Here is a 16,731-nt window from a genome sequence, read left to right as displayed (position 1 = left end):
TAACCCTAATCACATTTGCTAACCTTATGCCCAACCTTGAATTAAGACCAAAAAACTACATTTTGTTCACATACATTCTTACTATATAGTCATTTTTTACTTTGCAACTGGCCTATCAAGTCTTTGTACATAAAACATTCTCCATTCAGGCTGCAAAGGCGTCGATTTCCTCCGTAACTCAATTGAATGACGAGAAGGCAGGGGGGGAAAAGAGGTAAATATGAGGATTTATATTGATACTAATTACACCACAAAGTATTGCATCAGAACAAGACAATGGGCGTAACAGAGACCACAATTTCTTCCTCCAGAGTGAATACAGTTAAGGGTAGGCGGCAGGTAGCCTAGTGGTTAGAGCTTAGAGGCGGCAGGTAGCCTAGTGGTTAGAGTGTAGAGGCGGCAGGTAGCCTAGTGGTTAGAGTGTAGAGGCGGCAGGTAGCCTAGTGGTTAGTGTTGGACTGGTAACTAACAGGTTGAAAGATCGAATCCCCGAGCTGACAAGGTAAAAATCTGTCGTTCTGCCCCTGAACAAGGCAGTTATAACCCACTGTTCCTAGGCCGTCATTGAAAATAAGAATTTGTTCTTAACTGACTTGCCTAGTTGAAACGCACTCATTATCCATGAGTAGAAATTTGGCAATGAGCATACACTTTATAGACTAGCTAATGACATTGTGTGCCCAGAAAGTATAATCAACTGTCAGGGAAACTGACTTAGCTACAATCCATGTAAATGATGAACACCTCCACTGTCATCTAAACATTTGTCATGCTAAGACCAGGCATGGTTATTTCTGTATAATGAAAGGAGTGATTCGATTCTGCGTCCAGGGACATATTCTCGTTTGACATTGTAAGATGTCCGTCTTGTTTAGTAAATTATAAACTCTGTTGCTCTGCTGAAGATCAATATATGGTTCAGAGGTCAGATGAATGATGTAACGCCATGATCATCAGTCATTAGGAGGAAACTGGGGCTACCTTCACCTGAAACTGTCTCGTTTAAAATGGCCTGGAGAAAACTGCTGGGACCCAGATGGAAACTAGGGTCGTGTTCATTAGGGCACACTGTAAGAAAACACTAAGCATTTCAGTTCCTTTCCTGTTTTTCCAGTTCTCTTTAAAAGCTTTCCACAGTTGAATTCACTAGAGACACAAAGCAGAAGCAAACAGGGGATGTACTATTTGAATTTGTCCAATAACAAACACTTCATTTTCTGTTGTATTATGGTTTTCATACGGTATGCCCTAATGAATACGACCCATGTCATCTTTTTCATTCAACGTGATCACTTTACAAGTCCTAATGAACCATGTACATCAATAAGTTCCGGATTCCACAAAATAACTGTCAATGTCAGTTGTACAACTGATTTAATATCTATGTAATAACAAACTTAAAAATTCCAGAGCACAATTACACTTCCACATGTGAGGGATAGAACAAAATCCCATTCTTTAAAAATATAAAAATAAGACACTGGACACATGCTGTATGAAATGCAATAAATAGTTATAAAAATTAATGGGGGAAAAAATGGGCTGTGTTTTAAAGAGAGAATTTGAAAAACAGGAGTCCAGTCAAGATGGGCCATTTCTCCTCCATCTTCCTTCTAATGTGACGCATGCATTATGATGCCTCAGAAACGGTGTGACCCAATGACTTTTCTTGTTGGGGCCTTCTTCAAAAGGTTTCTGCTCCCAACTGAGGTTGAGCTACATTGCTACTGTTACAGCTAATGTCCGGTATCTGGTCCGCAAACGACTGTGTCATCCACTGGTCGTATGGCATGTGGTTCAATGGTGTAGCTTGGGCTTGGTCCTTACTGGGCATTGCTGAAAGGAGTATAAAAATTAAAACAATTATTCAGATGTAAAAATGGCATCCACGAGTTCATCTAGATTAAGGGCTTCATCTGACTCTGGGTCAGTAGATTAAGGGCTTCATCTGACTCTGGGTCAGTAGATTAAGGGCTTCATCTGACTCTGGGTCAGTAGATTAAGGGCTTCATCTGACTCTGGGTCAGTAGATTAAGGGCTTCATCTGACTCTGGGTCAGTAGATTAAGGGCTTCATCTGACTCTGGGTCAGTAGATTAAGGGCTTCATCTGACTCTGGGTCAGTAGATTAAGGGCTTCATCTGACTCTGGGTCAGTAGATTAAGGGCTTCATCTGACTCTGGGTCAGTAGATTAAGGGCTTCATCTGACTCTGGGTCAGTAGATTAAGGGCTTCATCTGACTCTGGGTCAGTAGATTAAGGGCTTCATCTGACTCTGGGTCAGTAGATTAAGGGCTTCATCTGACTCTGGGTCAGTAGATTAAGGGCTTCATCTGACTCTGGGTCAGTAGATAAAGGGCTTCATTGCCTAAATCCTGAAGTAACCCTTTAACAAACAACAGCTGTATGAATAGTGATGACAAGTCGTTCATCTTTCGGGTCTATTTTCCTATCAGCCGAGAAGCACTAACGAAAGACAAAAAAAACACTCTTCAGAAACTTGCTCTCACCGGTCTCTTTGGTGGAGGAAATGTTGCAGTAGCTTGTGCTTTGCCTTGCCTCCTCGCGCTCCCCGTCGCAGGTCTCGTACTCAGGATCCACCTGCTCCTCCTTGATGGCCATCCTCTTAGCATCCTCTGTAGCAGTGATACAGGAAATACAACATTACTGATCAACAACACTGCTCTTCAATACGATTGCCCATCTAGAGAGCATACCCTAATTTATCCTTTGAATGTACACCACATGACTGAATATAATTGGTGTAACATGAAGCGCACGATGGCATCCTTATCAATGGCAATATATTCAGTATATATCAGAGATTCAGTTAACGGCTTTCTCATGTTCGTTCTGAAATAGCAGCGTGAACGAGACTTTGAAGTGTGGCAACGCTTAACTTAACTCCGTCGTGACCATTATTTTACCTTTGGCAAGTCCCAAGTCGAAGTGGTACTCAGTCTCTTGCACCTCGCGGGCCACTGAGACCACACCTTTGATCTTGTCCCGTATCTCCTTCAGCTTGATGTAGAAGTGAACCTTGTCCTGAGCGCGGGGGAACTGGGCACAGCGGGGGCTTGACGAAGGCATCAAGTAGCACACCTGGGATGTATGCAATGAGTGAAGACATTCGCAACGTTGCAGGTAGAAATGTGTGGAGCCGACACGGCTCACAGCTCTACGTGACATTACGCTAAACTTGATCTACAATACATTTCTAACGGAATCTATAACGTTGTACCCTCTTGAACAGACCCCAAAACAACAGTAGGAACAGACAATGAGAGAATGGATACAAACATGTGCGACTAGTTACTATCCTGAACAAAAATATAAAAACGCAACATTCAACAATTTCAAAGATTTTAAGGGAATCCGTCAATTGAAATAAATTCATTAGGCCCTAATCTATGGATTTCAGATACTTTGGAAAAAAAGGGGGGGGGGGGGGGCGTGGATCAGAAAACCAGTCAGTATCTGGTGTGACCACCATTTGCCTCATGCAGCGTGACATCTCCTTCAAAATAGAGTTAATCAGGCTGTTGATTGTGGATTGTGTTTTCCCACTCCTCTTCAATGGCTGTGCGAAGTTGCTGGATATTAGCAGGAACTGGAACACGCTGTCATACACGTTGATCCAGAGCATCCCAAACATGCTCAATGGGTGACATGTCTGGTGAGTATGCAGGCCATGGAAGAACTGCAACATTTTCAGCTTCTAAGAATTGTGTACAGATCCTTACGACATGGGGCCGTGCATTATCATGCTGAAACATGAGGTGATGGCAGTGGATGAATGGCACGACAATCTCTGTGCATTCAAATTGTCATCGATAAAATCGAGTTGTGTTCGTTGTCAGTAGTTTATGCCTGCCCATACCATAACCTCACCATGGGGCACTCTATTCACAATGTTGACATCAGTAAACTGCTCGCCCACCTGTCAGGTGGATGGATTATCTTGGCAAAGGAGAAATGCTCACTAACAGGGATGGAAACAAATTCGTGCACACCATTTTTGAGAAATAAGCTTGTGTGTATGGAACATTTCTGGGATCTTTTATTTCAGCTCATGAAACACGGGATTAACACTTTCTTTACATGTTGTGTTTATATTTTGGTTCAGTGTATTTTGGTAAAACTACTTACTGTTTCGGTTTCTGGGATTTTATACGGCTGTAAGCCAAACTCGAGTTTCTTTGCCTTCACTCCAAAGATCTCTTTGCTGAAAATTTCGTAAATACCTGCCGAAGAAGAGTAATTTAACCTTTATTTAACTAGGCAAGTCAGTTCAGAACAAATTCTTATTTACAATGACGACCTACACCGGCCAAACCCGGACGATGCTGGGCCAATTGTGCGCCGGCCCTATGGGACTCCCAATCACGTCCGGTTGTGATACAGCCTGGATTTGAACCAGGGTGTCTGTAGTGACACCTCTAGCACTGAGATGCAGTGCCTTAGACCGCTGTGATACAGCCTGGAATCGAACCAGACCGTAATGCAATGAATATTATCATGAAATGTCGGTCAAACTTTTGTCGAAATGACAAGTATTTCTGTTTTTATCTGTAAAAGACAAAACATAACTATAATTGTAATTACTGATATGCTCTATAAAAATGTGCTCACATTTTCCGTTGAAAGCTGCGATTAGTGGCTTGTATTTCTTCAGCTTCTCCACCAATTGCCGGCCTCCTTCACGAAACTCTTTGCTGTAGAAATAGTAACAAAGTTAGCCTAGACAATGAACCAATAACCATGACGACAATGAACCAATAACCATGACGACAATTGTAACTAGAAAGAAAATGCATCATGGATGTTTCATGACATCTGTGCTTTTTTTATTACTATAGGTTTATTACTATAGGTTTATTACTATAGGTCTATTACTATAGGTTTGACACCTTGAGAGGTCTTTGCTTCCTGGCGTTGTCCTCTCCACCATGTTGGTAAAGCCAATGCCATACTTCTCCGGCAGGCTCAGATCGTGCATGTGGTTGAGCTGCTCATCAGTAAGACCAGAGAGGAACAGGCATTTCCCTAAGGTCCAAAACAAAAACAAGCTCAATCACTTTCCTCATAATGTTACTAATAACGTGGGTTGTGTTCACTAGGCACGAAACGGAAGAAAGCGTTCTAAAACGAGTCAAAGAGAGAGGTACCGTTTGAACTCGTCCAACAAGAATGGCTTGTTTTTTATTTTCTTCCGCTGCACAATGTTTTGCTTCGTTGTGCCCTAATGAACATGACCCTAATCAGGCAGTCAATATGTGGTATTACAGTACTCTGTATGTATGTATGGAAATAGAAGTGAGTGCTACGTACAAAAATGGTTTCCTGGGTTTGGGTAATGTCGTCCCTTGTAGGCTGACAACAGTCCTGGATTGATACCAATCTGAGAAAGGGATCATAAATTCTTATTATTGCAAAATGCTAGAGACTGAAGAGTCATTTTTGATTTGATTCAAATTCACAACACACGTAGTACATGGGTTTAATCAATGAAAAGTTGTTTGATCCAATGGGCTATCATTAGGGTAGAATGGTGTGTGTATTCCAGGGGCTATCATCAGGGTATAATGGTGTGTGTATTCCAGGGGCTATCATCAGGGTATAATGGTGTGTGTATTCCAGGGGCTATCATCAGGGTATAATGGTGTGTGTATTCCAGAGGCTATCATCAGGGTAGAATGGTGTGTGTAGTCCAGGGGCTATCAATAGGGTAGAATGGTGTGTGTATTCCAGGGGCTATCATCAGGGTATAATGGTGTGTGTATTCCAGGGGCTATCATCAGGGTATAATGGTGTGTGTATTCCAGGGGCCATCATCAGGGTAGAATGGTGTATTCCATGTGCTATCATTAGGGTAGAATGGTGTATTCCATGTGCTATCATTAGGGTAGAATGGTGTATTCCATGTGCTATCATTAGGGTAGAATGGTGTATTCCATGGGCTATTATTAGGGTAGAATGGTGTGTGTATTCCAGGGGCTATCATCAGGGTATAATGGTGTGTGTATTCCAGGGGCCATCATCAGGGTAGAATGGTGTATTCCATGTGCTATCATTAGGGTAGAATGGTGTATTCCATGTGCTATCATTAGGGTAGAATGGTGTATTCCATGTGCTATCATTAGGGTAGAATGGTGTATTCCATGGGCTATTATTAGGGTAGAATGGTGTGTGTATTCCAGGGGCTATCAATAGGGTAGAATGGTGTGTGTATTCCAGGGGCTATCATCAGGGTATAATGGTGTGTGTATTCCAGGGGCCATCATCAGGGTAGAATGGTGTATTCCATGTGCTATCATTAGGGTAGAATGGTGTATTCCATGTGCTATCATTAGGGTAGAATGGTGTATTCCATGTGCTATCATTAGGGTAGAATGGTGTATTCCATGGGCTATTATTAGGGTAGAATGGTGTGTGTATTCCAGGGGCTATCATCAGGGTATAATGGTGTGTGTATTCCAGGGGCCATCATCAGGGTAGAATGGTGTATTCCATGTGCTATCATTAGGGTAGAATGGTGTATTCCATGTGCTATCATTAGGGTAGAATGGTGTATTCCATGTGCTATCATTAGGGTAGAATGGTGTATTCCATGGGCTATTATTAGGGTAGAATGGTGTATTCCATGGGCTATCATTAGGGTAGAATGGTGTATTCCATGTGCTATCATTAGGGTAGAATGGTGTGTGTATTCCAGGGGCTATCATCAGGGTATAATGGTGTGTGTATTCCAGGGGCTATCATCAGGGTATAATGGTGTGTGTATTCCAGGGGCCATCATCAGGGTAGAATGGTGTATTCCATGTGCTATCATTAGGGTAGAATGGTGTATTCCATGTGCTATCATTAGGGTAGAATGGTGTATTCCATGTGCTATCATTAGGGTAGAATGGTGTATTCCATGGGCTATTATTAGGGTAGAATGGTGTATTCCATGTGCTATCATTAGGGTAGAATGGTGTATTCCATGGGCTATTATTAGGGTAGAATGGCCTATCATTAATAATGGTACAGATAAAAATATATATAATTGGGCCAAACTTTACATAAACAGCCCTACTCAACATCACCAGTCTGAAAATGTCACAAATGAAATGTTAAAACTCACTATCAAAATGTCCAGGTTGTGGTCAATAATGTCTGGCAGCGTTTTGGCCATAACCTCGTCCACTGACATGCCATTGAAACGGTTAAGGGTCCTTTTGGCTTTCTTCAGGGCCTCTGCCTGATCGTAGTCCTCCTGCGGTTGGCCCTCCCCCGGCTTCTGTTTGGGAGGCCGACCTCTCTTTCTCTTCCCTGGCGTCGGAGCTAAAAGACAGAAAATTAACAGGTTTGCGGAGGAATCCATTTGAGGCGAGGTGCAGAATCGCAAATCTTGATCACATAATGAGTGGTTATCCGGGAAGCAAAATGGGGATTTATAAAAATCAGTGATCCTGTGTAGTCCGACTGCAATGTAGTCAATCTCAGACACACCCAATGATTCTGTGGAAGGTGCTGGACAAATATAATCGGATTGATTCCTGGAACAGCACCGCGTGAGGATAGATCAGTTCCTGTTAACACCAGGGTGGTGGGGACTGGGGAAATGTGTGTACGCAGAGGAGAGAGCGCACGACAAATAAAGCTGTACAAATATTGACCACGCAAACATGGCAGACGGCATGGCTAAGTAAGGGGGTGGGGGCAGTCATCAAATACCTTGTGATGTATCCACAGGCTGATCGTGTTGGACGATTGGCTCTTGATGGAAGTCGTGAAGGAAGTCCAGCTCTTGGTGGACAGGGAGGTCCTGGTGGACAGACAGCTCCGTCATGACCCGGTCCTCTCTGGATCCCTCCATGTAATGACCCATATGACCCGTGTTATGGTACTGCATCACATGTTGAGCTTGGGGGTGCTGCTGGGTGGACTGGTACCTACAGGTCCAGAAGACAAAAGAAACAGACTGGGGTGACACCATCTTCTTTTGTTTTCAAATGGGGTTTGTCTAGAGAGGTGACAAACCGGAAGACAAAAGAAATGACTGAGGGTCCATAGAGAAACGGTTCATGCTCCTAGGAACCCAGTATATATGTGAGTTTACATCAACAAATATGTCAGCAACCTTCCTAGAATACATTTCACACACACATTGGTTTGACGTCTCATGTTTCCTGGTCAGAAAACATTCATGGCCCAACTTTTGGGTTTGACATGGGTGTGTGTGCTATTAATGATCATGTTGTAAGGATGCATGTGTTTTAACGTCTAGGATTACTTTACTTAAATGTAGATGGCCTATCAATGACATGTTACCTCACTCTGCATCCATAGAGTAACTTTGCATATACACTTCCAATCAGTTTTTTTCTTTGCAAATCATTATTTAATCATGTACATTGTATCATGTAAAAATGTCTGCCTTCCTGCCGGTCTGTCTTCACAGGATCATAATTGTTTCTTAATTTTAAAAAGTACAGTGTTGAGGGGGGAGAAAAGCATGCTTTGTCTAATGATGACAATAATACATAGCCTGCTGTAGGCCATGGCGATAGGAACTGTTTTGACAGTTATTGCAAAATGAGCTTCATTTAATACATGTTGATGGAGACCTCCACACTGACACTCCACAACAATTGTATTTTATGCAAAACCTCCCAACACCAACGCGTTCGGAGGACAACTCACCACTGTTGGAGATAATCCGTAGGAACCGTCAGTGACGTATACTGCTTTTCTTCCATCTTTACGAGGATTTACTTAAATAAATTAACATTCATGTTGCTGTTAGCTACAATGATATGCCCTTTTACACTGTAATTTACCACAGTAGGAGTTATTGGCAAACTATCGGCCTTTAGATTTGGCAAACTGATTGTTATCACAACACCACAAAGACGTTTGGTGGTAAAAAAAAAGGGTTACAGACAACTAACATTCATTCTAGCTACTAAACAAGCTTGCTGGGAAATTGCAAGGGGAGTATATAAACGTGCTAATACAAGATATGTTGAGTAGCGACATACCTGTTATACATATGTTTAGAATTCCTTTTTCACAAAATGTACCGATTGAGGGCGATCAATGGACCCAAAACAAAGACCATTTAGGAACATTGGGGTGAAGCGTCTTTTCAGTTTATTGTTAGCTTTACCCTAACAAAAGTATTTGCGTTGTCGCCGCCTACTGGGTCGGAGTGTGGAGCTCACATCATTAATCCACTCAAAATTAAATCAAATTGAATTGGTCGGGTACACATATTTTGCAGATGTTATCGCGGGTGTAGCGAAAATCTTATGTTCGACAGTGCAGTAATGTCTAACAATACACCCAAATCCCCAAAATACATATAAAGGAATTAAAATTAGAACGAGCAATGTCAGAGTCCGGAATATAAATATATATGTTTATGATGTGTGTGTATAGACATGATGGACAGTATATGAATAAAACATTTGTGTACAGCAGTAGTTATAGGATGAGCCTTGACTAGAATACAGTACATACATATGAAGTTTATTATTATTATTAAACCTTTATTTAACCAGGAAGGGCTCATTGAGATTTAAAATCTATTTTCAAGAGCGTCCTGGCCAAGATAGGCAGCACCAAGTCATTACAAAAATTACAGACAGACAACATGAAAAACTACAAGTAATCTAGTAAAAACCATAGAATTCACAAGAGAATAACAAAATCAAAAACAGCAAATTAAAAACATTGACAGGTCAGGGAATCAGTCTCAAGATCATTCATCAGTGATTCAAAAATACCAATCGGGACAAGTTCTTCCAGTTTAAAAGTATTTTGTAAGGCGTTCCAAGACGATGGCGCAGAGTACATAAAAGCACTTTTACCAAATTCAGTTTGGACATTTGGAACAGTTAGCAGGATAAAGTCCAGCGAACGAAGAGAGTACCCACCACATTTCTGAACAATAATAATGTCAAAATAAAAAGGTAGTAAACCCAAAATGGCTTTATAAATAAAAGTATACCAGTGACTGAGCCTACGAGTGACTAGAGAAGGCCAACCCTGGTATACAAAGTGCAGTGGTGCGTAAGGATTTTGCAGTTTAAAATAAATCTCAAAGTGCCATGGTAAAGGGTGTCAATTGATCTCAAACACTGAGCGGAAGCATTCATATATAAAATATCCCCATAGTCTAGTAAAGGCATAAATGTAGCTGATACTAGCCTCCTTCTGGCTTCGAAAGAAAAACAGTTGGTAAAACGGTATGTAAACACTATTAAAGTGACGAGTATTCAATGATAAATGTCCATAGGGCAGCAGTCTCGAGTACCGGCTAGTAACAGTGACTAAAGTTCAGGGCAAGGTACTGGGCGGATGCCAGCTAGTGGTGACTTTTTAACAGTCTGATGGCCTGGAGAAGTCCCACCTGCACTGTCTCCGCCTTCTAGATAGTAGCAGGGTGAACAGGCTGTGGCTTGGGTGGCTGAGGTCCTTGATGATCTTGTTGGCCTTCCTGTGGTACCAGGTGCTGTAGATGTCCTGGCGGGCAGGCACCACCCCCTGGAGAGCCCTGCGGTTAAAGATGCCTTACCAGGTGGTGATACAGCTCAACAGGATTTTTTATTTTACTAGGCAAGTCAGTTAAGAACAAATTCTTATTTTCAATGACAGCCTACCGGGGAACAGTGGGTTAACTGCCTTGCTCAGGGGCAGAATGACAGATTTTTACCTTGTCAACTCAGGGATTCGATCTTGCAGCCTTTCGGTCACTAGTCCAACGCTCTAACCACTAGGCTACCAGCCGTTCCGTTGAGGATGCTCTCAATGGTGCATCTGTAGAAGTTTCTGAGGGTTTTAGGGGCCAAGCTGGCTTTCTTCGGACTCCTGAGGTTGAAGAGGTGCTGTTGTGCCTTCTTCTCCACACTGTCTGTGTGGATGGAACAATTGAGGTTGTCAGTGACGTGTGGCCCCGTCGATGTGGATGGAGGCGTGCTCCCTCTGCAGTATTTGTATTTTTTTGTATTTATTAGGGATCCCCATTAGTTCCTGCCAAGGCAGCGGCTACTCTTCCTGGGGTTTATTATGAATCTCCATTAGTTCCTGCCAAGGCAGCAGCTACTCTTCCTGGGGTTTATTATGAATCCCCATTAGTTCCTGCCAAGGCAGCGGCTACTCTTCCTGGGGTTTATTATGGATCCCCATTCATTCCCGCCAAGGCAGCAGCTACTCTTCCTGCGGTACAAACACATTAAGGCACTTATATTACACATAAAACAAAGATAAAACAGTACATCATATAACACTGTCAGACCCCCACATATCCACAACACAAAATGTATAATACTCAACAATATTATAATGTACGTGTGTAGAGTGCGTGTGCTAGCGTGTGTGTGCGTATGCGCGTGTCTGTACCTGTGTGTGTGTCTCTTCACACCCGCTGTTCCATAAGGTGTTTTTTAAATCGGATTCTACTGCTTGCATCAGTTACCTGATGTGGAATAGAGTTCCATGTAGTCATGGCTCCATGTAGTCGTGGCTCTATGCGCCTCCCATAGCCTGTTCTGGACTTGGGGATTGTGAAGAGACCTCTGGGGGTATGTCTTGTGGGGTATGCATGGGTGTCTGAGCTGTGTGCTAGTATTTTAAAACGGACACCTCGGTGCATTCAGCTTGGCAACACTTCTTACAAGAACAAGTAATGATGAAGTCAATCTCTCCTCCACTTTGAGCCATGAGAGATTGACATGACATGCATATTATTAATGTTGTTATCTCTCTGTATACATTTGGGGATCCAGAGTGGTGCAGTGGAATAAGACACTGCATCTCAGTGCAGTACTTGGTTTGAATCCAGCTGCATCACATCCGGCCGTGACTGGGGAGTGCCATAGGGCAGTATAGAATTGGCCCAGGGTTGGCTGGGGTAGGCCGTCATTGTAAATAAAAATTAGTTTTTAACTGACTTGCCTAGTTAAATAAAGATTAAAAAAAAAAAAAAAAACATTTAAGGGCCAGCCGTGCTGCCCTGTTCTAAGCCAATTGTAATTTTCCTAAGTCCCTCTTTGTGGCACCTGACTACACTACTGAAACGTAGTCAAGGTGCGACAAAACTAGCGCCTGTAGGACCTGCCTTGTTGACAGTGTTGTTAAGAAGGCAGAGTAGCGCTTTATTAGGGACAGACTTCTCCCCATCTTAGCTACTGTTGTAAACATTTTTGACCGTGACAGTTTACAATGCAGGGTTAATTCAAGCAGTTTAGTCACCTCAACTTGCTAAATTTCCACATTATTCATTACAAGATTTAGTTGAGGTTTAGGGCTTAGTGAAAGATTTGTCCCAAATTCAATGCTTTTAGTTTTAGAAATATTTAGGACTGAACATACTCCTTGCCACCCATTCTGAAACTAACTGCAGCACTTTGTTAAGCGTTGCAGTCATTAATGTCACTGTAGGAGCTGATGTGTATAGAGTTAAGTCATCTGCATGCATAGACACACTAGCTTTATTCAAAGCCAGTGGCATGTCATTAGTCAAGATTGAAAAAAGTAAGGGTCCTAGGCAGCTGCCCTGGGGAATTCCTGATTCTACCTGGATTATGTTGGAGAGGCTTCCATTAAAACAACACCCTCTGTTAATGTATAATGACTACATCACTGTCCATCCCTCTCCTGTATAGGTAACTGATTGGTCCTCTCGGCTGATTTGAAGAGGCCTGCCGGTGTATCTTGGCCTCGGTACCTGCAGATGTTTTGTGCCGGTGTACTATCCATGTTCGCCGGAACAGAGGTTATCCATTATTACTACAGACCCAATCTGGTAAGCACGGGAACATCACCCTATCCGTCCTCGTGTGCTTTTTACATTATATGACCACATGTATTTTAAAATGAAAAGGTCCACATTGTCTTTGTGTTTTGCATACTAGTTGATACATTTACATTTTACATTTTAGTCATTTAGCAGACGCTCTTATCCAGAGAGACTTACAGTAGAGTGCATACATTTTATTACATTTACATACTGAGACAAGGATATCCCTACCGGCCAAACCCTCTCTAACCCGGACGATGCTATGCCAATTGTGCGTCGCCCCACGGACCTCCCGGTTGCGGCCGGCTGCGACAGAGCCTGGGCGCAAACCCAGCCCAGCCTGGGCGCGAACCCAGAGACTCTGGTGGCGCAGCTAGCGCTAGACCACTGCGCCACCCGGGAGGACGGGTTATCCATCATTACTACAGACCCAATCTGGTAAGCACGGGAACATCACCCTATCCGTCCTCGTGTGCTTTTTACATTATATGACCACATGTATTGTAAAATGAAAAGGTCCACGTTGTCTTTGTGTTTTGCATACTTGTTGATAAAATCATACATGGAAATGTATTGCTTGAAAATGTTGCTGATACTCCAATGTGATGCATACGCGTTTCATGTCCCTTCGCCAGACTTTTCCAGAAATCCCCCCCAAACCTGGCGAGTTTGAGGACAGAACTGCTGGGCAGAGAAGAGGCTGCTGCGGCTGAACAGAGACAGTGACCTTTTCGGTGGACGTGTTTTTTCGTACAGTATCTTACTCCAGAGCAATCCATGTACATATTGTACATGCTCAAACCACAACAAAGAGACAAGTTATGAATAGAAAATAGGATGTGCATGTGCGTATGTATTACATATGTAATGGCATATGACATTTGGCGTAAATGTACCTGTGCCAATTCTATTCAAAGTTGCATCAGGCAATGATGGGTTCACATGGCTGGTTGGAGCCTCTCATTGTGTTTTTTTGGAGCCATACACCATGACAGCGCAATACACAAGGGGTGGAACAGTGGCAAAGGTACCCACAGGACAAACAGAATAATATTAGTCTGATGAGACATTAAATAGCATTAATACAACAAAAATAATTCAAAACACACCTTTATTTTATTATTCTAATAGAGGGCACAAATTCTAATATTTGTCCACTAATTGCCAATAATTGGACAAATGATCAGAATTTGTATAAATGTATCCATGAATAACTTATGAGGTGTTGAGGATAGGACTACTTGCAGAGTAGGTGCCCCTTTACTTGTACTTGATGTGAGAGACATAAAAGTGATCTTCAGTTTGGACCATGTCTTCTGATGGGATCACTCCTGCCTTGATACATGCTCTGTGAAGGATGTCAGCTATAGAGACTGCACAGACTAGAATGAATTTGTCAGAAACTGTATGTGTGTATGTAAATATTCAGTGTTTTTTTTTTTTAAATCAGCCGATGTGAACACATGTTTTATTGTGTTTTTGCTTTAATAGATCATATTTTTAAAAATCAGGTCCACACACGTAAGGATTCTGAGAAGGGCGTCATTCACCAAATATATTTCAAAATGTGAGTTTCATTATTTATTAATAAAAAAGTATTATTGTCATCCTCATTCTGATCAGAGCACAAGAAGAGCAGCTGCCACATGATATAAATATAAGTAATTATATTTCTGTGTTCGTGACCACCTGGCGTATCCATAGCAATCAATGTAGCAAGCTAAATATTATTTTCACACCGCGAGTATGGCAATATCTAGGAGTACTCGTGGATACAAGCATGCTCGTCTTTTACAGACCAGTTTAGACTTATTTTAAATGATTTTCTAACATTTTCTTCCTATCATGTTTGCTGGTTTAAAGTACAAAAAAAAAAGTAAGCTAGCCTGCGGCTGCTAACGCTAACTGCACTGATGGCTTGACTGACTAAGGCTGGAGAGGGACTTCAAAACAAAATACACTAGCATCCTCTTTGGCAACATTAGTTAATGAATTCACCCCCCAAATCATGTTTTTTCTTTCACCTTCTTGTGTTTTGTACTCTTCTGATTGTTGTTTTTCACCCAGGATTTACTAGTTTGATGAATAGAAGGGATGAGGGATACGAGTATGACTTTGTGGAATATTGACACATGACATACACTACCGGGCCAAAGTTTTAGAATTACTCATTCAACAGTTTCTTTATTTTTACTATTTTCTACATTATAGAATAATGATGAAGACATCAAAACTATGAAATAACACATATGGAATCATGTAGTAACCAAAAGTGTTAAACAAATCCAAATATATTTTATATTTGAGATTATTCAAATAGCCACTCTTTGCCTTGATGAGAGAATGCCAGTAGTGTGCATAGCTATCAACTAGCTCCACCTGGAATGCTATTCCAACAGCCTTGAAGGAGTTCCCACATATGCTGAGCACTTGTTGGCTGCTTTTCCTTCACTCTGTGGTCTGACTCATCCCAAACCTTCTCAATTTGGTTGAGGTCAGGGGATTGTGGAGGCCAGGTCATCTGATGCAGCACTCCATCACTCTAATTATTGGTAAAATAGCCCATACACAGCCTGGAGGTGCCTTGGGTCATTGTCCTGTTGAAAAAACATCCGTTCACACATACCGGATCATCCGTTCACCCATACCGCGTCTCACAACAGCGTTTGGAACCAAAATCTCCAATTTGGACTCCAGACCAAAGGACAAATTTCCACCGGTCTAATGTCCATTGCTCGTGTTTCTTGGCCCAAGCAAGTCTCTTATTATTATTGGTGTCCTTTAGTAGTGGTTTCTTTGCAGCAATTTGACCATGAAGGCCTGATTCACACAGTCTCCTCTGAACAGTTGATGTTGAGTTGTGTCTTTTACTTGAACTCTGAAGCATTTATTTGGGCTGCAATGTCTGAGGCTGGTAACTCTAATGAACTTATCCTCTGTAGCAAAGGTAACTCTGGGTCTTCCATTCCTGTGGCGGTCCTCATGAGAGCCAGTTTCATCATAGCGCTTGATTGTTTTTGCGACTGCACTTGAAGAAACATTCAAAGTTCTTGAAATTTCCAGGATTGACTGACCGTTTCTCTTTTCCTATTTGAGCTGTTCCTGCCATAATATGGACTTGGTCTTTTGCCAAATAGGGATATCTTCTGTATACCAACCCTACCTTGTCACAACACAACTGATTGGCTCAAGCACATTAAGAAGGAAAAAAATTCCACAAATTAACTTTTAAGAACGCACACCTGTTAATTTAAATGCATTCCAGGTGACTACCTCATGAAGCTGGTTGAGGGAATGCCAAGAGTATGCAAAGCTGTCATCAAGGCAAAGGGTGGCTATTTGAAGAATCTCAACTATAAAATATATTTTGTTTTTAACACATTTTTGGTAACTACATGATTCCAAATGTGTTATTTCATAGTTTTGATGTCGTCACTATTATTTGTCACGACTTCCGCCGAAGTTGGTCTCTCTCCTTGTTCGGGCGGCGTTCGGCGGTCGACGTCACCGACCTTCGAGCCATCGCCGATCCACTTTTCATTTTCCATTGGTTTTGTCTTGTCTTGTCTTCCATCACACCTGGTTCCAATTCCATCAATTACATGTTGTGTATTTAACCCTCTGTCCCCCCCCCCCCCCCATGTCCTTGTCCGTAATAGTTTGTTGTAGTGCTTGTGCACGGTATGCTGGTATTGACCGGGTTTTGTTTGACCCATTTATTGTATTGTTCTGTTGAAGGTGGTTTATGGTTATTAAACACAACCGTAGTATATCAGTTTCCGCTCTCCTGCGCCTGACTTCTCTGCCTCCAGTAGCATCGCAAAAAACTTAAAATTAAAATGAAGTGTTCCAAAACTTTGGACCGGTAGTGTACATATCTTTTTCCATCTTCTGTGCTGTTTCTACTACAGAGAGAACAAGAGTTTAATCACACATCTTGAACAG

General features: G+C 42.0%; 1 protein-coding gene and 1 pseudogene across 2 annotated transcripts; one reads left to right on the top strand and one right to left on the bottom strand.

The window, feature by feature from the left end:
• Positions 1–1,345: 1,345 nt before the first annotated feature.
• Positions 1,346–9,176, bottom strand: LOC129854955 (G/T mismatch-specific thymine DNA glycosylase-like). 2 transcript variants are annotated; one of them, XM_055922161.1, is made up of 11 exons: positions 9,026–9,176; positions 8,688–8,758; positions 7,719–7,936; positions 7,126–7,325; positions 5,331–5,400; positions 4,910–5,045; positions 4,632–4,714; positions 4,149–4,243; positions 2,927–3,101; positions 2,510–2,635; positions 1,346–1,836 (listed from the first exon to the last, which is right to left on the bottom strand). In XM_055922161.1, the coding sequence occupies exons 2-11, from the start codon at positions 8,741–8,743 to the stop codon at positions 1,685–1,687; spliced, it is 1,311 nt and encodes a 436-aa protein (XP_055778136.1). In that variant the 5' UTR covers positions 8,744–8,758; positions 9,026–9,176; the 3' UTR covers positions 1,346–1,684. The 2 variants fall into 2 exon arrangements, with proteins under 2 accessions (XP_055778136.1, XP_055778137.1); XM_055922162.1 differs by lacking the exon at positions 8,688–8,758.
• A 3,484-nt stretch (positions 9,177–12,660) lies between these two features.
• LOC129854831 (ubiquinol-cytochrome-c reductase complex assembly factor 6-like) lies at positions 12,661–15,048 on the top strand (annotated as a pseudogene).
• Positions 15,049–16,731: the final 1,683 nt, after the last annotated feature.

This window comes from Salvelinus fontinalis, chromosome 5 (assembly GCF_029448725.1).
Source record: "Salvelinus fontinalis isolate EN_2023a chromosome 5, ASM2944872v1, whole genome shotgun sequence".
Classification (NCBI taxonomy): domain Eukaryota; kingdom Metazoa; phylum Chordata; class Actinopteri; order Salmoniformes; family Salmonidae; genus Salvelinus; species Salvelinus fontinalis.
Note: the sequence above shows the minus strand (reverse complement) of the source record. Positions and strands in the feature narration are given on the sequence as shown.

Excerpts from the sequence above, each read along its gene's own strand:
- LOC129854955 (XM_055922161.1), bottom strand. The coding sequence starts at position 8,743 with ATGGAAGAAAAGCAGTATACGTCACTGACGGTTCCTACGGATTATCTC. Across the intron at positions 7,326-7,718 it reads GCCTGTGGATACATCACAAG|CTCCGACGCCAGGGAAGAGA; the intron begins GTATTTGATGAC and ends TCTGTCTTTTAG. Across the intron at positions 4,715-4,909 it reads GGAAGCAAAGACCTCTCAAG|CAAAGAGTTTCGTGAAGGAG; the intron begins GTGTCAAACCTA and ends CTATTTCTACAG.